We start from the raw sequence: 24,373 nt of genomic DNA, 5'->3' as shown, positions 1-24,373 counted from the left end.
ACAATAAAAAAGTGATGCCTGGACAAAGGTGTCTGACATCATAGGTGTTCCAGGTGAGTTGGTGAAGTGTAGCCTAGGAACTGCATGTTAACTAGAGCTGCAGTGCGTAAAACAAGTGTGGCTTTACAAGCTTTTCAAGGTTTGTCTCATGTGGTGAACTTCCACCCTCCCTGTGGTCAGTTGCAACAAAGACACTGGTTGATAAACAGTATGTTTGTGTTGTGGGCCCTTTAAATACTTTGCTTTCTGAACAGACTGTGTGTCATCTACATCAGAGTGACCACAAACTTCAACAGCTTCCTTGGCAGCAAATGTTTTAACTGTCCCTGCTTTTGGTCTGAACGTAGTGTAATTCAGAAAATGTTTGCGTTGTGTGACTGTGTGCACTGAAACGTTGGTTCATTCTTTTTATCCAGTATGAATCTAAAGTTGCACGAAGCAACCTGATCCTCAGCTGCACCACGTCACCCGCCACAGCTCCAGGGCGTTGATCTGGAGCCTTGAAATAATCAAAGAGTAATCACAAAAATGTTTTGGTGCCCCACATATATTTATGACATTATCTGTGCCTGTTATAAACCTATGACTTTAATGTGTTGATACGTTACATTAATGATTATTTATCAAGATAGAGGATAAAGCATTTTACCCATCCTTAATTACCACCAGGTGAACTCATAGAACCGAACACTGGTCCAGACAGAGTGTAGGTAAAGTGCCTGATAGCAGCAGCAGTAAGAGAAAGAAAAAGGATCATGAGGTATTCCACTGTTGGCAGAGTGTTGCTGTGCAGCTGACGAGTCTTTGTCCAATGCCAGCTCTCAGAGAATCTGCTGGACAACGCCGAGACGTCCCGCTGTGGCCTCTGTCTCCCAACACCTGTTCCACAGCAGCGCTGGAGGAATCAGCTTGGTATCACAACACAAAGACACAGAGGAGATGTCCAGTCTACAAACCTGGCAACATATCTGAGGGGGAGGACAGGCTGAAAAATAAACTCTCTCTGTGTCTCCATCAGTCTCAGTGGTGCCTTCACTATCAGATAACGTTTGTGAGAATGAAGTGAATGAGAACAAACCCTTGGGTTGAGTTCAGCTTCGCTGGACTCAGAGTTGAATTTTTAGCGTTGACCAAGAGCAGAGTCCAAAATGAAGGTATCTATCATAGCTTATTACTGCCCCATCTGCTCCCATCTGCTCTTTAGAAGCTTTGCTGGGTTCTGGTTACATGTGCAGTTTGAGCTTGAATCATGAAGTCTGAATAATTATCTGCATGATCAATGCTCTGGTCATGAGTCAGTCGATTCAGTTTCTATGTCAGAAAGTTTGGTCAGCTGTAGTTTGAGCCTAAATGGCTGCTGTCAGAAAATCAGATCTGTTTTAATATTACTGGAGTATTTTACCCAGTAGGACAGAGCAGGCTGTACCTGCTACGGAGACTCAGGCCTTTTGAGGTGCAGGGAGCACTCCTGAAGACCTTTTATGAATCTGTGGTGGCATCAGCCATCTTTTATGGTGTGGTCTGCTGGGGCAGCAGCATCTCAACTGCTGACAGGAGGAGACTGAACAGCTCTGTCCTGGGATGCCCCCTGGACTCAGTGGAGGTAGTGGGCGACAGAAGAATGGTGGCGAAGCTATCATCCCTGTTGGAGAACACCTCCCACCCCATGCAGGACACTCTGACAGCACTGAGCAGCTCCTTCAGTGACAGGCTGCTGCACCCACGGTGTGTGAAGGAGAGATACCGCAAGTCTTTCCTCCCAGCTGCTGTCAGACTTTACAACAAACACTGTGCTCAGTAACCACACACACACCAGAAACAGACAACTCACCACCGTAACAACCTCATGCATCTGTCAATATCCCACAAACGCTGCTACTGTTGTTATAAATATGTAATTTTTTTGTATCTATATATTTAGTACATTATTATATTGTTATTATTTATCTTTCTAAATATTTGTTATTGCAGTTTCTGCAGCTTTCCTGTTCTCTGCACTGCCACTTTGCTGCTGTAAGACTGTGAATTTCCCCACTGTGGGAGTAATAAAGGCGATCTTATCTTATCTTATCTTTACATGTTGTAACTGTGCTCAGATATAAAACTGAACAGCTTACCTGCATCCTCCTCCTCCGGTTCCTATTTTTCTTTTTTTTTCTTTTCCACTCATAGTCTATCAGCATTGTTTAAGATATGGTCATTTCATTTGAATAAACTTTGTTGGAATTTCTACTGGACAAAATCAGCGAGGGCTTGAGTACCCACAAACAATGTGAGAATAAAAGTCGCAGGTTCAGGCTGTGATAAAAAGTCTGATAAAATGTGTAGTGTGAGTTAACACAAACAAAAACACACACAAACAGAAACCTGAGGGTGACATATTTATTTACTGTGGTCTGTGGTTGTGACTCTTCTCGACTGTTTCTGCTTCAGAGGCTGAATAATTAAGGTTTTAGTGAACATTAAGTTTTCAGAAAATCCTCAGGTTTTCTCAGGTTTGCTGTTTTAGAAGGTCTTCATGGGTTAAGTAAAGTACAAGCAGACATTCCACCAGAGTTTATTAACTAATAAACTAATTACACTAACTTATTTAATTAATTTTATTATTATTTTATTGACATATTTACAGATTTCATATCAGGCTTTTTTCAAACAACTATTAACATGTTATTAACAGTTTCTGTGAATAATGAAGTTGGTGAACTGTGACACCACATATCCAACATTTAGATTATATGGCACTGAATTAAATTTTAACTTAATCTTGTACAGCACAGACACTAGCCAGCAGAGGAGGTTGAAGGCAGACGCAGGTTGACACAGACGTCCTGTGTCTCACTAACTCACTCCTCCCATAGCTGAAGCTGAGACACAGTTCCTCAGTCTGTCAGGTCTGCAGCAAAAAGCCTGGGACCCAGTGAGGTGGAGACAACAGAAATCGATAGGGAGTTAAATTGAAGAATCTGTGCCCATTACTTTCCCTGTTTCCCTTTCTCTTTGTCTCTGTGTTTCTGTGATAAGGCTGCAGCAGTGGCAAGCTGCATGTCTGCCCAATTCACATCCACTCATTCACAGAGGCTGAGTGTGTGCAAAAGGAAGAACTGAGGATGAGGACAATTTCTACTTCCTGTTTATTTCTAGTTGTAGTTTTTGTCTGACTACAGCCTAAATGTGAAGTCCAGTACAACACCTATTAACTTAACCTTTTCCTCGCCCTGGGGGGGGGGCGTTCAGTCATTTAGCATAGACCTCTGCAAAAGTGGATTTCTGATTGAAAACTTCCTTGACAGTATCACAGTTTTCAGCACTTTTGATGCCAAGTTAATGCACATATTCAACGCACCAGTGTCTCCCTCTGCTATTGCTCATTGGCTTTATGTCTTTGGTCCATCTGTCCAGCCGGCTCCACCCCCAAGTCTGCAGACTCATTACTCATTTCACACCGAGCAACAGAGCAGAACAATTCAGGATCACATCTATTTTAATCTGAAATAATCACCCTCATGAAACCTAATAAATTATGCAGTACTCAATAGCTCGGCATTGGTCTCCTCTGTTGTAGCACCAAGCTAATGATGCCAGCACATTATCCTCAAAGTCACTGTAGAACAACTTAATGTACTTCCTGTGCACGGGATCTTTGAGACACCTTGGTCTGTTGCATTTACAGACTGAGAAAGTACTCATTTCAACAGTTAGCCATGTCAGAAGGGAAGGTAATGTCTGTCTGTCAGTCTATTGCTGTGATCCAGACAGAAACATCTCAACAACTATCAGATTAATTGTTCCTTTCTAATGATGTTGACGATCCCCTGATTCTCCCTCTAGTGCTACTAGCAGGTCTTCATTTGTAGTTCAGAGCAAACTGTCCTCACAACTGTCAGATATTTTCTATTCTAACCAACAGGAATTCTACAGCAGGAGAGGTTGTGAGCTCTTATAAAAGGTTCTGGTTTATCCCAGAGTGGTTCACTTTAGCTGCTCCAGTTTGAGATATCCCATGACATCCTGCAGCCTTATGGGATGGAGGCAGAGGCCACAACTGCATTTTGGTTAGTAGTGATCTTCATGTCCTGGTGGACCACACTGAATACAGCTGTGAGATGCTGGGATCAATGTCACATTCATTTGACAGGGTGTCAAATCCCTTCCATGGACAGAACCAAATCATCTGGCTGCAGCAGCTTTTACACAAACTTCCACAAATTAATGACTCATAAATTGGAGCTTCTAATGACCTGAGCCTCATTGTCACCGCATCTCAAGACCTCATTGATGTACTGGTTACCGTTAGGTAACAAAGAGGTCCTTTACACAGGTATCATTCTGGTCTTCAAACCTCAGGAATACCAGACTTTCCTCAAACATTACTGGGACGGTATTCTGACCCGAGCTGTGGATCTGCTTCTGAATTATCTGAGTCATCACTGAGCATGAAAACATGAGGCTCTGATATGTCTTCATTCAAGAAGACTCTAATAATTCCCAATTTCCACCAAAATTAGAAAGGTATAAGCAGGTCTTTTAAACATGATTAATCCTCTAACAAAAGCTAATTGACCCTTTTTCCACTGTCAGTCCAGTTTGTCTTTCTGTTCAGACTGAGGACACACACACCTGCAAGGAGTGATGTCATCACCTGCACTTACAGGGCACGCAAACAGAAGCAGTGGAGAGAGAGTGAGCTGCTAGCTGCTGTGCAAACTGATAAAAGCCTGTTAGACACTTCGATCAGTGATTATGTGTTTTCAAAACTTATTTCAGGGCTGCAGCTCACTCTTTTGTCCACGAGCACACAGTACCCTCAGTTTTTCTGCTTTAACAGCACCGTGCTGGACAGGTGACATGTGTGATTATAGTGTGTGTGCTCTGAACAATGTTACAGCAGAAAAAGGCACCAAAATTAAAGTGTCTACTGGGGTGTTGTGTGGTGTGTGTGAATACCAGCATCTACTGCAGAGTCATGTGACCTGGGTGTGAATGCTGATTGTTCCCTTTTCAACTGAAAGTGAAGAAAGTGCTCCTCTGCACTAAACCCAACAGCACCATAATGTCACTGACAGTTAGCATATAAAAACAAACTTCTGTCTTTAACAGGCAACACTGTCATCATGAAGTCTAACTGGACGTTACATATTCACACGATGAACTCTTCTAATAAGTATTTGTCAAAGACCTTTATTCTGACACCAATCACTGGCTAATTATCACATTTACCAGATTTAGCTAATGCTAAGTTTTCTTTACACAATACAGCCTCAGAGAGCTGCCAGCATGACTCGAGACTCAGTCTTATTAAAATAAATGTTTTATTATATTTTATTCTTCTTAAGGAAGAACATCATTGACTTTCCTTTCAAAGCCCATTAACAGTAACATCTGTAACATCTGTCTGTAAAACACAGCTGTGAGCCACTGATCTGCTTCACTCTCATTCTGATCTGATGATCCAATAAAAGTAAAATTTATAGTATGATAATGTACCGTATACTGTAACAATATCCTGTCGAGTGTCTTGTTAAACTTAATTTCTAAAACTTTACATCAGGAACCAAAACAGGTCACAAGCCCGTAGCTGGTGGTGGGTCCCTGGATGTCATGAAAACCAATATATTTTAATGAGCTTGAGACCTGGGGCCAGACAATAATCTTCTTATTTGGGTCATGGGCTGAAAAGCTGAATAACCTCTGCTATAAAATACATGGTATTTAATGGTGTACTCACAGCCTACGGCCCTAACTTATCACCTTGTGGACAAAGAGGGCAGGGGGAGGGACCCGGGTGTTGAGTTGAATTTTACAGACTGGGGGGTCATGCTGTGTAAAGATACAGTCAGTGATGAGTGTAGTCTATTTAAAGGCCCTCAGGGTGGGACACTATCTTTAATTCCTCAACCAGCGGCTGGGCTGTTATCTGCTCTGCACACCAGCAGGTGACAACAGGTCACATACACAAAGTCAAAGTCAAGACGCCATATACAGACATGGCAGTGATGAGTTACCTTCTGTGTTCGTCCCTCCTCCCCCAGCTCCATCACTCTGTGGCCAGATCATCATAAACCCTGAGCAGAGAAAAAAATCTACATTATCTACACATACTGTAGTTCCCACCCTTTGTCTTCACCAAAGTATTCAACAAGTGTGTTGTGGCTTGAGGTGTTGCTGTAAACCATATTTACTGAACCTCTGGGTCTAGTTCCATAAATCACAGCAAACCAGACGAGTTAGTTTTCAATATTTCATGATTTACAAAGTGAAGTAATTACAGTAAAATCATCTGGAGTCTCCGAAGACCATCAGTGTTTGTCTGAGCTTCACTCCTGTGTACAGTTTAAGTGTGAGCTAACAAGGTGAAGAAGGGCCTGCACACACGTATGAGTGTGTGTGTGTGTGTGTGTGTGTGTGTGTGTGTGTGTGTGAACCAGAAGAGACTGAGTAGTCTAAGGGAAACACTGAGTAGCTGGTTTCTAATCTTGGAAACACAGAGTCAGGCCACTTGGCTGTGGTCCACATCAGTCCCACATCAGTCCCACAATAATAAACAGACAGACTGTACTGAGAGTGGCGTACCTACTTTCATCGCCATGGTTACTATAATAATGGTCATGTCTTGGTTAAGTGTGATAATGATAAAATAAATAATAATCATTCATCAATCTGCATTAAACCTGCGGTTGGTATAAAATGACTGTATGTTTATGATTGTATGTTTATATGACTGTAGGTTTATACGACTATGTTTATGACTGTTTGTTTATATAACAGTATGTTTATGACTGCATGTTTATATGATGATATGTTTATGACTGTATGTTTATCTGACTGCATGTTTGTACAACTGTAGGTTTATGCGACTGTATGTTTATGACTGTATGTTTATATAACTGTATGTTTTTGACTCTATGTATAAATGAAGATATGTTTATGACTCTATGTTTATATGACTGTATGTTTATATGACTATGTTTATACGACTGTATGTTTCTATGATTATGTTTGTGACTATATGTTTATATGACTGTATGTTTCTTTGTATGTTTATACGACTGTATGTTTATATGACTGCTGGTTTACACGACTGTATGTTTCTATGACTGTTGGTTTACATGACTGTATGGTTATATGACTGTATGTTTGTACGACTGTATGTTTATACGACTGTAGTTTTATATGACTGTATGTTTATAGGAAACCACTGAAAAGTCAGAACCTGGAAACTGATGGACGACATCAAGTTAAATATAGGAATGAACACAGGTTTAACATGAAGTCTCTTCCTCTGATGTAGCCATCCCAAAGTATGAGGTCGCAGTGGATCCTCACAACTAGTCGAAATGACTTAGCAGACATATGAGAGAGCATGCTCAGGATTAAATATATGATAATCACAAAGTGGGGTCAGATGTGGTGACCAGATTCTGAAATAGTTTCATTGCACCATTATCACATTAAATAGACAATGAATACTTGGAGGAGGGTAGAGGACGGTGTTTGAAACATTCATTATCCCCTCTGCAGCTGGCTCCCTGACTACAATGAAAATCAGTCTCATACTAAAAACCCACAGTGAAAATCTATGACAACAATACGTGAGATTAAACTTTCAGTGTTGACAGCTGAGCAGTGTATTTCATTACAGTTGTAACGGAGGGGTCAGCTCTGTACAGTGGACTGAAGGCCTGACTGCAGAAGCAGTGCTGAGGCAGACCGTCCTCTGAGATGCTGCAGCCTGAAGAGCAGCTGCAGTCTGTGATTGAGTTCAATTACAGAGTGAACTGAGGGGGTGTGAGGGAGGAGACAGGATATAATACAGTATGGACAGTACATCCGGGCCTGCTGCTACAGTAGTCACCCATTACAGAATTATCTGTCCTGCAGGCTGCAGCCTAATAACTCTTAACAGAAATCTTTAATCATTAATTACCATGATTAACTATTAATTACAATATTAGACGTCTTTGTTTCCAGAATCATTTATGTGCCATAAAAACTGTTGTTTGTATAAATTATACTTGTATCAAATACTTGCTGCTGAGACACAACTGTCACCATGAACCCCCAGCTTAGAGTTGATGAGTATATATAGTGTATAAAGACAAAATCAATTGTTAGTAACACTCTGATACTGAGGGCAGGTATAGGCATGTGAAAAAAAAATTGGTGACCCCCCCACCCTTTCACTTCAACCCACCCACAGTCTTGTGGGTTGTTTAAACAAATGAAGAAAACAACATTGCCTTTTGGGACTTCCATTCTCTGATGTAGTTCTAGGAATACATAGGGATATTTGTGAGTATCTATTCATGTATTTGGCATTTTAAATGAGACAAACAATTTGTGTCAAATTTTGTAAAATAAAATGAAAACAGAAAAAAACATTATCCAGAAGAGAAATGTAATTTTATCAACAAGAACATTTCAAAAAGGGTTTAGAGACGTGTCTTTATCTTTGTCAAGTAATGTGCCTAAAGTTGAATTTAACAATATTTTAATTGATGATGAAAGTCAACAACTGTTTCAGGCAACAACAAGTACACAGTCTGACAACACAAATATCAAAACAACAACAACAGAAATGATCAGAACATCAGACTGGTGATAATTAATTTTAGCTAACTACTAGTAAGATAATTAATGAATTAACTAACCATTAGACAGTTAAAGTCTTAACTCAAAGTAAACTTTCCAGAGCTTTAAGCTGTATCTTATGGCTTTCATCAGCAGAGGGAGTTTGAGGTTGTATGTATAAATAAATAAATACTGTTGTAGCACCTATGAGCTCCTATGAAGGCATAAAGTAAATGACTAAATTTGAATAATAATGATGTTTTAAAGTATCTATTAATCTTATATACTGCTCACAGATACTAAACAGGGGAGATTTATACTAACATAATAAACCTATTTCATATGACTGATAAATATAATACTTTATAACTCATATTGATCTAAAATATATATTTATATTTTATAAGGTTAAAACTGTGTCATATTGACAGTTATTATCTGTAGATGCTTCAACTCATGTGTTTTTTATATGATGATAAATATGGAGATTAAAATAAACTGCTACAAAAAAACTTTATTTAACTCTGATTGCAAAGCAGAAGCACACACTCACACACACACTCACACACACACACACACACACAGTATGATGGAATCACAGTGCAGGTAGTTTAGATCTGACACGGGCATAAATGAATATGAAGGGATGAAATAGGATTAGCCTCTTTGCTATTGATTGGCTAGTGGTGTAATAATTACAGCGGGCTGAGCTGCAGGGCTGCTGCAGTGTGCATGTGTGAGTGTGTGATGAATGCCAAGGTCCCCAAACTCACAATTGTTCCACTCAGCACAATCACAGCAGCTCTGCCCCTGCCAGCACGTCTACAGAGCAACCACCACCCGGTCATGCAAGACAGGGTTTACTGTGTGTGTGCATCTGTGTGTATCTGTGTGTTTGTGTGTGTGTCTGTGTGTGTCTGTCTGTGTCTGTCTGTGTTCAAATGAGAGTAAATGGGACCAAGTAGTGAGTCAAATATCTTTTGCCATTTGATTTCCTACTTTAAAAAAAAGGTGTCTTTTAAATGATCATAAATCAAGATCAGTTTAATTGGATACGGATCCATTTCTGTCTCACACGTAGACCTACATTACTGTATGTGTGTACGTGTGTGTGTGTTGTATGTACACCATTGAGCAGTTAGTGCTCTGTCTCCCTGCAGTGTAATCTCTTGATTTGTAGGATTGACCCCTCTTAATTCAATGGAGGAGAATCGCTGTGACAGCAACACTGGATGGATTTTCAATGCATTGCACCTGCTCTAATAAGTTTAAGGATAACCTCCTTCTTCCTGCCACACACACACACACACACACACACACACACACACACACACACACACACACACATACTGTACAAACTGAATGAAGTCATTGGACTGAAGCGTCTGTGTCTCCTCAGTCTGGTGGCTCTGATCAATGTCCTCTCTACAGGCTGCATCTCAGTGGACTCATCCCAGGACGTCTTCATTACACTGTCACACAATGAAGCCTGTTAAACCTCTGATTTGTCAGTCTGACATCTGCCTGTCACATGACTGATATTATTCATGTAAGTGTAAGGCAGTTACCTAAACATGTCAGTAGATGGCGCTGGTACATTGTTTTTTGCTCTTAGGTGTTGCACGATTGTTGCTGTTTGTCCACTACTGGGCACCGTGTTTTATTTACTTTGGCGCTGCGTGGCCGCCATTTTGCCACAGTGTCTGTTTATGGTTTGTAAGGTAAGCAGCACGATAAGTAGCTCTTCACATCGTAGTCTAATATCTTTACCATAAACAGTTAATATGCTACGTGACTTAAACAATGTGTGTAACGAGATGTTTGTTTACTATTTTCATGAAGTTTTAGGATTTTGTAACTCCGTTTTATATGAGTATGTTGGCTGTATTTACTGCTAGCTTCGTGTATTAGCTCCGTGGTTACTGTGAGCTATTTACCTACCTGTGGGTTTTCTCTTATGCTCTGAGTTTGTAACTGAACCTGTTTTAAGAGGTTTAATACCTGTAGAGGTACAGCGCTTTATTTTAAATACTGTATGATCACTTTTTATGTCTTTACTGATGCACAGTGTCTGTTTATGGTTTGTAAGGGATGAAAAGCCTGCCAGCATCGACAGTCAATAAACCAGGCGGTCTCAGCCACGATCCTGACCACCTGTGTGTCCGACTCGTCCCTCGCGTCGCACCCAGCCCCAACAACAACATTAACACAACGCAGAGTCTCGGGTGAAGGGGGAGGCGTAGCACTCACACGGGCAGCTGGGTTACATAAGGAAGAGGGCTGACGGTCATGTCCACACTTAGAACAAGAATCTGGATCAGGGAGGATGGTTCAAGATGGCCAACTCTGTACATCTGAACACACAGATCAAATCTATGATCTTCTATGGCCTTTGTTCCTGTCAGAGTCACTGACTGCAGCCGTGGCTCAGGTGACCTTAGGGGGGGTCAGCAAGAGCCCCTCATCTACAGTGTACCAAAGAGAGATGGGGAGAGGGGAGAGGAGGTGAAACAGAAGTGAAGGTGAGGAGGTGAAGGAGAGCAGCTGGGTTAATGAGGGTAAATACACTGACTCAAATAGAAATGAAGTATTTTCATTTTATGCTCCTTTACACTTGTACACTGCATTTCAAATGGAAGCATCGCAGATTTTACTCCATTACATTAATTATTTATTATTGACACAACACTGACCTGTTGTTAGTCTGAGGCTCTCTTCTGATTGGCTCATTGACCTATTGTTATTAGAGCTCCAGAGAGAAGCCTGAGAGAGGAGATGTAAAACTACATTGAGATGGTTTCTGGTTCTTTAAACCACAAATATATCTTCTGATGGAGATCAACACTTCAAATAAAGTGTAAAATATCGACCTTTAACATTACATTTAATATTAGATATTGTTATTCAATATTGTAATTTGTCAGTGTGTAGCCAAACACTGAAGAAAAAAACCCTTCATCTGTAAATAAATAATACATATATGGAGCTAAATGAACATGAGTGTAGTAGTTTTGGAGTGTGTGTCACATGGAGGTGACTGTTGAACATTTTAATCAGCCTGTCAGTCAGAAACAAACAGCATGTGAAACCTCCTTTGTTCCTCTCCCTCCACGTTTCCTGAGGCTACAACGAGCTCAGCTAATTGTCTTCAGCTCCCATCTCCATTTACAACTCTGTTGCAGTGTAGCTGTTATCTGTCACCGAGATCAATGTAAAAGCAATAATACTTACCCCCAGTTAACAGTCAAGAAATGTGTGTGTGCAGCAGTGATACAAACAGTCTGCACAGATACATACAGCATCCTCTGTCTCCTCTGAGTAATAGCCTTTTAATTACAAAGAACAGGGAGAAATCGTTGGCAGTTTTCAGTGGGACAACTAATCTCTGCCTGTGGTGAGGGCTGAGGAGGAGACGGTGTAGAGAGCAGAGTGGGCCCTCTGGTGGTCAGCACCCAGAACTACCTGAACCTGTGACCTTCCCTCCACAGCTCCACACGTCACAGTGAAGGACGCTAACACATCAAAAGTAATCAGGAACAATAAGAGAAGTCATCCCGTAAAGACGTTCTTCTCCTCTGTGTTTCCTCTGATTTTACGAGTCCTCTCTTTTAACACTGTAAACATTATCACTGGCTCCTCTGTACCAGCAGCTCTCACTCACTGCCCAATAAATAGATGGATGTTCGGCACGGACTCAGACTGTGATATTCATCAGGCTAAACAGGATTATTTGTGTAGCATTACATCACTCAACTGTGAGCAATCCTTCACTTTTACATGGCACATCATCCACACCATATGATGCACATGAGTGGCTGCTGCTCATAAAGAAATATAGTAAAGTTTCCTTCAGCCTCCTCCTCTTCATACAGAGTAATAACCTCAACTGTTACAGTGAAGCTGGAGCAGTAAAGAAAGCTGTGTTTGAACGTGTGTGTGTGTGTGTGTGTGTGTGTGTGTGTGTGTGTGTTCACTACTCCATTACAAGTATGTTCAAAATCATCCTCTGCCAAGTACCTGCAGTCAAATAGTTTCTTCAGGAAAATAATGTGAAAAAAAATGAAAGTCAGTGTTATGTTGTTATTATTATTACTGGTATCTTAATGTAGTATTATCTAAAAGTTAGCGACGACCTCAGCTTCTCTTCTGATTGGCTGAGTGTTTTCTGAGTGATCCAATAAAAATATAGCAGATTTCAGGTAAACACTCAGAGAAACCAAATCCTGCAGGGTTGGATGGTGGGTCCAGGTGGGCAGTGTTTGGGGCGTGGCTGAGGGTGGTGACTGCTTTGTTGTGACATCACAAAGTTCCAGAAGTCCTGACAGCTGGTTTTAAGGCTCAGTTTCTGAATACAGGCTGTGTGCATTTCTCTGTGGACTGAGGCTTTGATACTTTCACAGTATTAATATGGAACCTAGACCTGCTTTATAATCACAAACACATGGACATCTACCTTTAGACTGGGTGGAGCTTTAGACTGTATGGAAAGATGTTTTATGTGTAATCAAGTATTTTTAGACAATAGAAATAAAATTTCTATTTTGAGATCTAAATCCTTCAATTTATGTAGTCCTCTTCCATGTACCTCTGTTGTGTGGATGAGTGTTTGGCTCTGTCTTTTTCAGTTGTGTGTGAGAGGGCCACAGTCTTTTGTCTTGTCTTTATCATCCTTTATAAGTCTCTGATCCAACATCACCATCTCCTCTTTAGGCTGGAGTCGGGGTGGATGTGGACAGATCTCCTCGGCCCATACAACATGAAAAGCTCTCTCATTAATTCTGCAGAGAAAGACTCGATTACTGAGCTCCAGACCTCTTACTGCTGAGAACAGCCTTTCCACACATGCATTGATTTCTCTGGCCTGTTCAACCTCGGTCCCTCTCTCTATTCAGGCCGGCTCAGCACACACACGCCTTCACACTGAATCATCTGAATATCATAATAAATGCTAAATAGACAGCAGCCCCTGCTTTGATTAATGAAGATACTGTTCTGGTTCACAACAGTAGACCTGGCTCCTCACAGCAGAGACCACAGATAACTCCTCACTGGGGATTAATCATGGTTAACCAGGCAGAAGTTTCTTACTGGACAAATGAAGTAGCTTACTGTGGACTTAGAAGTACAATAAGACCACCTACACACACACACACACACACACACACACACACACACACACACACACACACACACACACACACACACACACACACACACACATGTTGTATGCATATACATTCACACACAGCAATGAGAGCACATAATGCACAAGGTGAGCTGTTAAAGTCAGTTTAATTACAGTGTTGGTGACTGAACGGCATGGCTTCTCTTATTTTCTAAAAAAAAAAAAAAAAAAAAAAATCTGATGACTTCTACAAGTCTGTCATCAGCAACCTGCTGTAAAATAACAGGCACTTCTATCAGTAGGAACACTGCAGATCAACGCTGGATGATCTGCCTGTGGAGGAGAAATTGTCATAATAGAAATCCTACCGCTGACCAATGGGAAAGGCCTTGACCTCAGAGAGAGTCTACAGCGTCCTCCAGTCTTCAATTCAATTCAATTCAATTTTATTTGTATAGCGCCAAATCGTAATATACATTATCTCAAGGCACTTTACAGGGTCAGGTCAAGACCTTACTTTGTTACAGAGAAAAACCCAACAGTTCCCACAAAGAGCAAGCACTTGGCGACAGGGGGGAGGAAAAACTCCCTTTAACAGGAAGAAACCTCCAACAGAACCGGGCTCAGGGTGGGCGGCCATCTGCCTCGACCGGTTGGGTTTAGGAGAAGATAAAAAGAGGGGGTGGGGGGAGGAGAGAGGAGAGAAGAGAGAGAGAGAGAGACCAGGAACAGCTGTGTAGGTAATGGTGTTATCAATAATAATGACAGGTAACAGTGGTTAATAGTAAAGATGAGTAGTGGTGGATCTGGATCCTGCTGCTCCCGAGGCAGAGAGACCTGCAGAATGAGGACAGAGAGAGGGAGAGAGAGGAGAAGCACAAACTACGGGAGAGAAAAAAAATACAAAGTTAATGGCATGAAGTCATCGAGAGAGAGAGAGGGAGAGAGACAGAAATAGAGAGAGAGCGCCCAGTGAATCATGGGAATCCCCCAGCAGTCTAGCTCTATAGCAGCATAACTAAGGGATGGGTCAGGACATACCCGAGCCAGCCCTAACTATAAGCTTTACTAAACAGGACAGTTTGAAGCCTGATCTTAAAGGTAGAGAGGGGGTCTGCCTCCCGAACCCACACTGGGAGCTGGTTCCACAGGAGAGGGGCCTGATAGCTGAAGGCTCTGCCCCCCATTCTACTCTTACAAGATCTGGGAACCACAAGTTGACCTGCATTTAGAGAGCGAAGTGTCCTATTGGGAAAATAGGGAAGTATAAGCTCTCCAAGGTACGATGGTGCCTGACCATTAATGGCTTTGTAGGTGAGGAGGAGGATTTTAAATTCTATGCTGGAGTTTACAGGGAGCCAATGCAGAGAAGCTAACACAGGAGAGATGTGATCTCATTTCCTAGTTCCTGTCAGTACTCGTGCTGCCGCATTTTGGATCAATAGGAGGCTTTTTACTGAATTTTTGGGACATCCTGACAATAAAGAGTTACAGTAGTCCAGTCTTGAAGTAACAAATGCATGAACTAGTTTTTCAGCATCCTTTAGACACAGAATGGGTCTGATTTTTGCAATATTGCGCAGGTGGAAGAAGGCTGTCCTAGAGACTTGCTTTATATGTGAAGTAAAGGACAAGTCCTGGTCAAAAATGACACCAAGGTTTCTGACTGTAGCACTGGAGGCCAAGGTAATGTCATCCTGAGTCAGTATATTATCACATAGTGTATCTCTGAGGTGTTTTGGGCCAACTACAATAACTTCAGTTTTGTCTGAATTTAAGAGTAAGAAATTACTGGTCATCCAGGTATATATGACTTAAACCAGCTTAGTGTGGTTCCTTTGATGCCGACCATATGTTCTAGTCTCTGTAATAAAATCTTATGATCGATGGTGTCAAATGCGGCACTAAGACCTAGTAGGACAAGTATAGAGACAAGTCCATTGTCTGAGGCTATGAGGAAATCATTGGTAACCTTAACCAGAGCTGTTTCTGTGCTATGATGGACTCTAAAACCTGACTGAAAATCTTCAAACAAACCATTTCTATGCAAATAATCACATAACTGGTTTGCAACAACCTTCTCAAGGATTTTGGAAATAAAAGGGAGGTTGGATATAGGTCTATAATTGGCTAAAACATCAGGATCAAGAGTAGGCTTTTTAAGTAGAGGTTTAATTACTGCAACTTTAAAAGCCTGTGGTACATAACCAGTTGATAAAGATAAGTTAATCAGACTTGATATAGAGGTGTTGATTAAAGGAAAAACTTCTTTGAACAGCCTTATTGGAATGGGGTCTAGAAGACAAGTCGATGGTTTAGATGATGAAACTGTTGAAGCGAGCTCAGAGAGATGTACAGGAGTAAAACAGTCAAAATATAAACCAGTTACAGTGGACTCTGAGGCTGCTGAACTGGACAGTACACCTGAGTCAGCTGTGGGGAGGAGATGGTGAATTTTTTCTCTAACAGAAACAATTTTATTTGTGAAGAAGCTCATAAAGTCATTACAACTGAGGGCTAAAGGAATAGATGGATCAACAGAGCTGTGACTGTCTGTCAGCCTGGCTACAGTGCTGAACAGAAACCTGGGATTATTCTTGTTTTCTTCTATCAATGATGAATAATAGGATGTTCTGGCTTTACGGAGACTTTTTTTATACGCCAATAGGCTGTCTTTCCAAGCCTTTAGAGATTCTTCCAGGTTAGTAGAACGCCACCTTCTTTCTAGTTTCCTTGAATTTTGCTTTAAAGCTCGTGTTTCTGAGTTGTACCATGGAGCTAGCCTTCTCTGACTCACTACCTTCTTCCTCAGAGGGGCCACAGTATCTAGAGTTGCACGCAGTGAGGCTACAGTACTGTCAACAAGATCATCAACCTGTGTGGATATGAAGTTAAGAGAGCTGTTCCCTACTGCACTGATACATGGCAGTGGGCTAAGTACTGATGGGATCCTTTCTTTAAATTTGCTAACGGTATTGTCAGAGAGACACCTGCTGTAATAGATTTTTTCCCCAGATGCTGTGTAGTCCATGACTGAAAACTCAAATGTTAACAGAAAGTGGTCGGATAAGAGAGGGTTTCTGGGAAATGCTGTTAGATATTCAATGTCAATCCCATAAGTCAGAACCAGATCAAGGGTATGGTTAAAAGAGTGAGTGGGTTCATTAACATGCTGAGAGAAGCCAATTGAGTCTAATAATGAATTAAATGCAATATTCAGGCTGTCACTTTCAACATCTACATGAATGTTAAAGTCACCCACCATGATAACTTTATCTGTGCTGAGAACTAACTCAGATAAAAAGTCTGAGAACTCAGATAAGAACTCAGAGTCAGGGGCAGGTGGACGATATACAGTAACTAGTAGGACTGGTTTTTGTGTTTTCCAGTTTGGGTGAGACAGACTAAGAATAAGGCTTTCAAATGAATTATGATTAACCTTAGGCTTAGGGTTTATTAATAAATTGGAGTGATAGATGGCTGCCACCCCTCCTCCTCGGCCTGTGCTTCGAGGGATATGAACGTTAACATGAGTGGGGGGTGTTGATTCATTTAAACTAACATATTCATCCTGCTGCAGCCAGGTTTCAGTCAGACAGAGCAGATCTACATGATGATCAGTTATCAGATCGTTGACGAGTAGAGATTTAGATGAGAGTGATCTGATATTCAATAAGCCACATTTAATTTTCCTGTTATTTGGTTCTGTTGTGTTAATTTTTATTAGGTTTTCATGTCTAACTCCTCCTCTGTTTACTTTTGATTTATTACATTTAAATTTAGGTGGTCGGGGGACAGACACAGTTTTTAGGGGGTGAATGGCAGGCGACTGCTCTAAGAGGCGCAGAGAAGAGTGTAAGACTGTGACTCTGCCTCCTGGTCTCAACTCTGGTTTGTCATGGCTTTGGCTTTCTAATAAACTCAGTGAAGTTTCTAGATAAGAGAGCAGCTCCATCCAGCGTGGGATGTACGCCATCTCATCTTATCAGACCAGGTCTTCCCCAGACAGTCTGCCAGTTATCAACAAAGCCCACATCGTTAGCGGAACACCACCTCGATAACCAGCGGTATCCTTCGCCAGCAGCTTCAGATTTGATTCAATGTCGCCCACTCTGGCCCCAGGAACGCATTTGACTATGGCTGCTGGTGTCGCTGACTTCACGTTTCTCAGAATAGAGTCACCAATGACCAAAGTTTGTTTCCCAGCGGGGGTGTCGCTGAGTGGGGAGAACCTGTTGGAAACGTGAACAGGTCGGTGGTGAGCCGTGAGCTTTTGTTTAGGACGAAGCCTCTTCTTGTTCCGAACAGTCACCCAGCCGCCCTGACCTCCCGGCTGCTCGGGAGCTGCTGGGGGGAGAGAAGGAGCTACAGAAGATGTTACACTGGGTCGGTCCGCACCAGCTACTGGGGGCTGGCTAACTGGAGAGGCTAAAGATGTGGTTTCCATGGTGCGGAGCCGAGATTCCAAATCATTGAGCCTCGCCTCCATAACTGCGAACAAACTACATTTATTACATGTACCATTATCGCTGAAGGAGGCAGAGGAGTAACTAAACATGAAGCAGGCTGAGCAAGAGAGAGCAGGAGAGGGAGAGGGAGAGACAGAAGCCATCACTAACTGCTAAGCTAAAGTAGCTAACAGAGCAAGCGTGTAAACAGCTGTGTTTTAATGAGAATCTCACGAAGAGAAGGAAAGAGCTAAGAGTGATCGAACAGAAGTTCGACAGTACAACAGATAATTAGCGGTTATATACAAAAATACAACTAGGATCAGCTGAATTCAGGAAGAGCAGCAACAAACAACAACACCACCAACAACCGGAAGTGATACTGTAGTATCTGAAGTTCTGTATGTTATGTTGTGTGAATTTATGGATTTGGTATGTTTAGCTAGTAGTCCCCTGGTCAATAAGATTTAATGGCCTTAGTCAGAAGGTACTAGGGTGAAAAGATTTAAGGACCTTAGCTAAAAGGTCTTAGGTCAAAAGGTCTAGGTGCCACTGGGAGATGGGTGACTCCCTCATTTTATGTAAGCAAGCCCTTTTTCTGTATTTACAGAAACCATATGTTTTACCTTAGGTTCACAAAAACAATCAGCCTATATAGACGGGGAGTTAGAGCAGTTGTTCAGAGGAGATTCACATTGGCTTCGACTCCTCTCTCAGGCAATCCATGGTGCTTGATTTGATGCTGGACTTCTTTGTAATAAACCTCTTTATATACAAGTAAGACGGTGTCAGCGGAGTTTTCTTCATCATCATCACATCATCGCTGCTTAAGAAACAACAATACAATACGCTTACCGCAGCACGTCGCAGTCTTAGCGGTTCGGTTTTATTTAACTGCTCTGTGGGAAAAGAGGCTGCTCCACAGAGGAGCAGTGGTTTCCAGAGGTTATGAGACAGGAGATGTTACATCTATTTAACCTGAGCAAGCAACTGAGCTATGCTAACAAGCTAAAGAGTTTATTAAGTAGCTGTTAGCATTTTTAACATTTAAATTTTATTATTTAATCTTAAAATTTTTTTGTATGTAAATGCAACTAAAACTCAACAGCAAATACATTTTGTACAAAACTCAAAGTTGATTACGTTTCTATCAACATATTGTTAGTTTATATATTTGCTAAGTCATAGATCTCAAGGGAGTTTTAAATCGAAAGCAACTGGACTTGGTTATTTGTCTAGGAAGACGTTTCACCTCTCATCCAAGAGGCTTCATCAGTTCTTTCTCGCACCTGACCAGGCTGGGACTGGTCCAACTATCTGGTGTGGAGACCCGGGTATTTTTAAACTCTGGGAGGGGTTTTCACAAGGCTGATGATGTCACTGGTTCCCTTTGTGCTCCATGTGCCAACGACAGTCGTTAGAGTGACTGTCTTGGTGGAGAGTTGGTTTCCACTTCATTAGAGCCCTATTGTGTTATAACGACAGTCGTTGGAGTCACATGCCACTTGTGAACAATTGTTTTTCTTAGAGGTTAAATTGTTGGTTTCTCTACTTTCACATAGATGGCTTCTTTCACTCCTCTTTCAAACCACCTGTCCTCTCTGTCCAGGATGTAAACATTGCTGTCCTCAAAGGAGTGGGCTTTCTCCTTAAGATGTAAGTGGACAGCAGAGTCCAAGCCTGAGGAGTTAGCTCTCCTGTGTTGGGCCATGTGTTTATGCAGTGGTTGTTTTGTTTCTCCAATGTAGAGGTCTTTGCATTCCTCATTGCATTGGATACGGTGTTTGTTGAAGATCCTCCTGAATTTTTCTGATATCCCAGACACATATGGGATGACTATGTTGTTTCTCTTGTTTTAAAATACTGTGCAACAGACTTTGAGACAATGATTGAGCCAGAAAACTTTTACTCAGAATATTTTTACACACTGAAATAAAGTCAGAGACTGACTGATGTACCAGCCTCACACAGCAGAGGTCCAGTGAAACACCATGAACTTCCTGTTACATCTGAAAGATGTGGAAGGCATTCATAAAGATAAGACATGAGGTGCTGGATAAAAGCTGCTGCTGATTGGTCAAATGCAAACGCCATAGCAACCATAACCTGTGCTCAGTTTCATTCATGAACAAACGACAGATATCAGGACGAGGGTCTGACATTTCTTGTTGTTTATGAACACTGAAAAAAAGTCATGAATTCCTCTCAACGTGTTGATACGACCTACATTTGGTGCAACAGGGAAATTTTTATTAACCTGCTCCTTTTATTTGAGTTTTTAAGAAAAAAAAAAACAGAGTCACCTCCTCTGGTTGTTTCCTCCACCAATCAACATGGTCACAGTCTCCTCTACCTGAGTTACAGCAGTGAAAGGACAGAGGTGTTTTTGATGATGTCACAGTGAAGTTGACCTTTGACCTTTTGTATATAAAATGTCATCACTTCATTTCATCCTTATAGACATGTGAGTGAAATTGAAATAAATTATGAGGAGCTGTCATCTATGTCCACCTGAGAGAAGAAGAATAAAATGATACATTTTTGATTAAATAGTGCCACTCAGGTAAAAACTACAGGTCAGTGTGCTTTTCAACCCACATGCAGCATAAGTGTCAGATAAATGAATATTCACCAATCACCAAGCAGATCTGTGATCAGTCATGAAGAGTTTCTGTTGGTCTGCTGGATACTGATGTCAGTTTATGGATTTCCATCAGACTCTTCACACCTGTAGAAAATAACACTTTATCTGTTGCCTCTTTAGTTGGTGCCAAACTGTGTTGACCTCTCTTGGAAATACTTTAGTAAATAAAAAGGTAAACAACAACTCATTTTAGGAAATAATGAGGAAGGTGAAATCAGCTGGAAAATACAGAAGCTGCAGAATAAAGTTTTGACTAAATTCAATCTTTGTCTTTTACGAATCGTTGGCCTGAGGTCTTGTTGGTCCTTCAGTCCACATGTCTCAGTACCTGCACAATGCTGCCCTGAGGAGAACTGATTGACACTGGATGCATAGTTTGAGAGAGGAACGTACTTGCTCTCCTCAAGATGTGTGAGCAGTCCTGTTCCAAGCAGGGGCACGCGTTGGCCAAATCCTTTGGAAAAAGCAGAGAATGGATTTGACTGAAGTTGGCTTGTTTCAGCAAAACAAAGCAAACTTAGTCCATCTTCAGACACTGTTATGTTTCTGCTGTCTGTCTGCAGTGACAGCTCTGCAGCTCGGGGCTGGATCACCTGAAGCATCTCCTTCCACATGAAGAACTGCAGGTGACTTTCATGAGGCCCCAAAGACAGAGAAGTATTCACCACCTGGAGGTTCCTCCCTCTGGGCCTCAGGGAGTGTTTTTCACTCATCGTGCTGTTTTCCTCAGTCCAGCTCTTTAAGAATCTCTCAGCATCTGTGATCTTCAGGACTGATGTCACCTTTCCCTCCAGCTCTCTGTTCTCAGACAAAGCCATTTCCATAGCGTTCAGCGTCTCGCTCATCTTCTCTACGGCCTCTTCCTCTTTGTGTTTCAGGTCTTTCTTGATCTCGTCTTCTCTCTTTCTCAGAAACTGGTGCATCTCTTCAAACTGTCTGTAGATCTGTGTCATCAGCTGCTGAGACGTCTCTTTGGTTTCTGTTATCTCCTCCCTCTGAGTGTTGGCCAGGCTCTCTATAGCACAGATATCATCAGAAACCTGCTTCACAAACATCTCCAGCTCCCTCCTCACAGACGCAGCTACTTCTCTGATTGGTTTGAATTTGTGTCCTTTGTGCCTCTCCCCGTCTCTGCATATGATACAAGCTAACTGCTGATCTGTGACGCAGAACAGTTTCAGCTTCTCTTCATGCTCAGGACGCAACTCAGCCACCTGTAAAAAAATAATTAATACAACAGCTGAGATGATGTGATGTGTTTTACTTGCTTCTCTCTGCTTCTCTCTGCCAGCAGTGACCACACTCTGCAACGTCAAACACTAAAACCTGAGAACTGGACAATAAATTAAATAATTCATGAGATAAAACCACAGACTGTAAATACAGACTGATGAAGCCTCTGCGATGTCACCTGCAGGTTTCTGAAGCTCAGAGTGACCTCCTTCGCTGTTGCCATCTTGGCAGTATCTGACTCCGCCCCTAACTCCCAGCTAATCCAAAAATGGTCAAAGAGGTGTGTGGAAGATACGAGTTGGGGCTAGTTGTTAGCATGCTAACTTCAGTAGAAGAACAGGTGTGATAGAGACAAGAAGTAACATTGGTGTTTGTTTCCACCTCCCGAGACAGATGTTAGTGAGTAAAGAATGAAGTTTGGTGCTGAACTCACAACATTTCTTTAGACAGCTGCTAATGCTAACGTTAGCTATGCAGCAATAGCAAAACCTATAAATAGCTTCTTTAACAAAATCTCTCTATTTTTGTTGAAGAAAAAAAGAGAAAAAACTACATATAAAGTTTTTTCTAACAATGTCCTCCTCGTCCAGAGTTGTCTTCTCCAGCAGTATCAGTTTGGACCAGGCTCATGTTAGCAGTTGAAATGGCTGTAGGAGCTTGGACAACACATAGTTACAAGAAAAGAAGATAATGGCAACAGAGAAGGTTGACACTCAGACTGTGTTCAGACATACGGAAACATAAAGACTGAGGCCTGTGGCCCTCTGGCTTCAGAGTCTCTGGGCAGAGACCCCTTCAGGTACACCACACAGAAACTGAGCTCACCTGAGGTTGTGCTGTTAGATGATGTTACACTTCTTTAAATTCACATTAATGTTATTATTACTGAAGGCAATGTGTATCAGCATCTCACGGTAATGGGACGACGCTACACAGATGGAGGATTAGCCTCACTGAAGAGTCAGTAGCCCCTGTTAGCTAGGTTAGTTAGGTTAGCTAATGTAGCGAGGTTAGCTAACCTAACTAACCTGGGCTTCAGACAAGTTTTCTTTAGCTCTGAGTGTTAAACTTGGTGCTCATGCTTAAGTCTGCACCATGTGATTGTCTGACTCATTTGATAGTCAGGACCCATCAGTGTTGAACAGTTGCAGTTACATTAGTGACATGTTAAACTTGACTGAAGTCAGTGAACAGGAGATGAGGTCCAGTCTGTTTAACACAGTCTAGTACAATACTACAGAGTCAAGTCAACACCTCTCTGACACAGTGGATTTATTTATTTATGGCTGTGGTTCTTTTTGATAGCACAGGTTTTCCTCTGAACCAGGTTCTTAGGGTTTGCTGATCTTGTTCATGTTCAAGACTAAAACTAAACTGAAATGTTCACATTGTTTTTGTTAACTAATCTACTAATAAAAGACTAAACTGTTTTTGTCAACTAAAACCAGGCTGAAATGTGTTTTTTTGTCTGAGAATAAAATTTCCAGATTTACACTAAAGACAAAAGGTCTGACTCTGAATAATATGGTTAAAAGTGACATGGACTTTTTATCTGAGAACGAAGACTAAATGTAAAAGTATCTGACAAAATTAACACTAGAACAAACTGACTGCAGACAGAAAACAAATATTAAAATGATTCTAAAAATGTCAAGAATTATTAACATCTGCATCTGTCATCGGTTTGATAACATGATTACATTCCCTCATGAATACAAACAACTTACCTCGTGTTCATGCTGTTTCTTCATCGTCTCTGCCTCTTTGGTTTTCTCAGTGACGCTTCTCAGGATGTAGCTGGTCAGTACACATGTCCCTTCTGCTGCAACAGCTGTCTGACACTGTGGACACTGGTGGTGTGTCTTCAAAACATCTGTAATACACTGTCTGCAGAAAGAGTGTCCGCAGAGAAGAGTCACAGGATCAGTGAAGATCATTAGACAGAGCAAACAAGTCAAATCTCTGGAGTAAAACTCAGACGCCATGATGATGTTTTCCTCTGAGCTCAGTCTGACTGATTTGGCATCATTTTTAACTTTCACTTTCCTGGAAAAGCCACACCTCACGTGTTTGTCACTGAGGTGGTCACTCAGAGCCTTAAAGGTAAGATAAATACCCAGAATTCCACAGGAGCAGCCCATCAGATTTACAGTTCACCTCTACAAAGAGGGAAAATACAATTTCTAATCATTTAATAGAACCATTAGAGAACTCATCAGAGACATGGATCAGTGTAATGTCTCACTCTAGTGGTGACATGTTGAAACTGCAGCTGGTTGTTGGAATTTTTTCTCTATGTTGACAAAACAACTGTTCAGTTCTCATCACCAACATAAAGCTCATCAGTTAATCTAA

At 41.5% G+C, this 24,373-nt stretch overlaps 1 protein-coding gene and 1 pseudogene across 1 annotated transcript; both read right to left on the bottom strand.

Moving 5' to 3' along the window:
- Window positions 1-17,375: 17,375 nt before the first annotated feature.
- On the bottom strand, window positions 17,376-18,491 carry LOC139615225 (uncharacterized; annotated as a pseudogene).
- A 1,535-nt stretch (window positions 18,492-20,026) lies between these two features.
- Window positions 20,027-24,284, bottom strand: LOC139615221 (zinc-binding protein A33-like). The gene is made up of 2 exons (XM_071473015.1): window positions 23,746-24,284; window positions 20,027-21,999 (listed from the first exon to the last, which is right to left on the bottom strand). The coding sequence occupies exons 1-2, from the start codon at window positions 24,157-24,159 to the stop codon at window positions 20,902-20,904; spliced, it is 1,512 nt and encodes a 503-aa protein (XP_071329116.1). The 5' UTR covers window positions 24,160-24,284; the 3' UTR covers window positions 20,027-20,901.
- Window positions 24,285-24,373: the final 89 nt, after the last annotated feature.

Source organism: Trachinotus anak, unplaced genomic scaffold (assembly GCF_046630095.1).
Source record: "Trachinotus anak isolate AG129_WGS33_773 ecotype Australia unplaced genomic scaffold, CSIRO_AGI_Tana_v1 ptg000043l, whole genome shotgun sequence".
NCBI lineage: Eukaryota > Metazoa > Chordata > Actinopteri > Carangiformes > Carangidae > Trachinotus > Trachinotus anak.
This window is presented reverse-complemented; position numbering and strand designations above follow the sequence as displayed.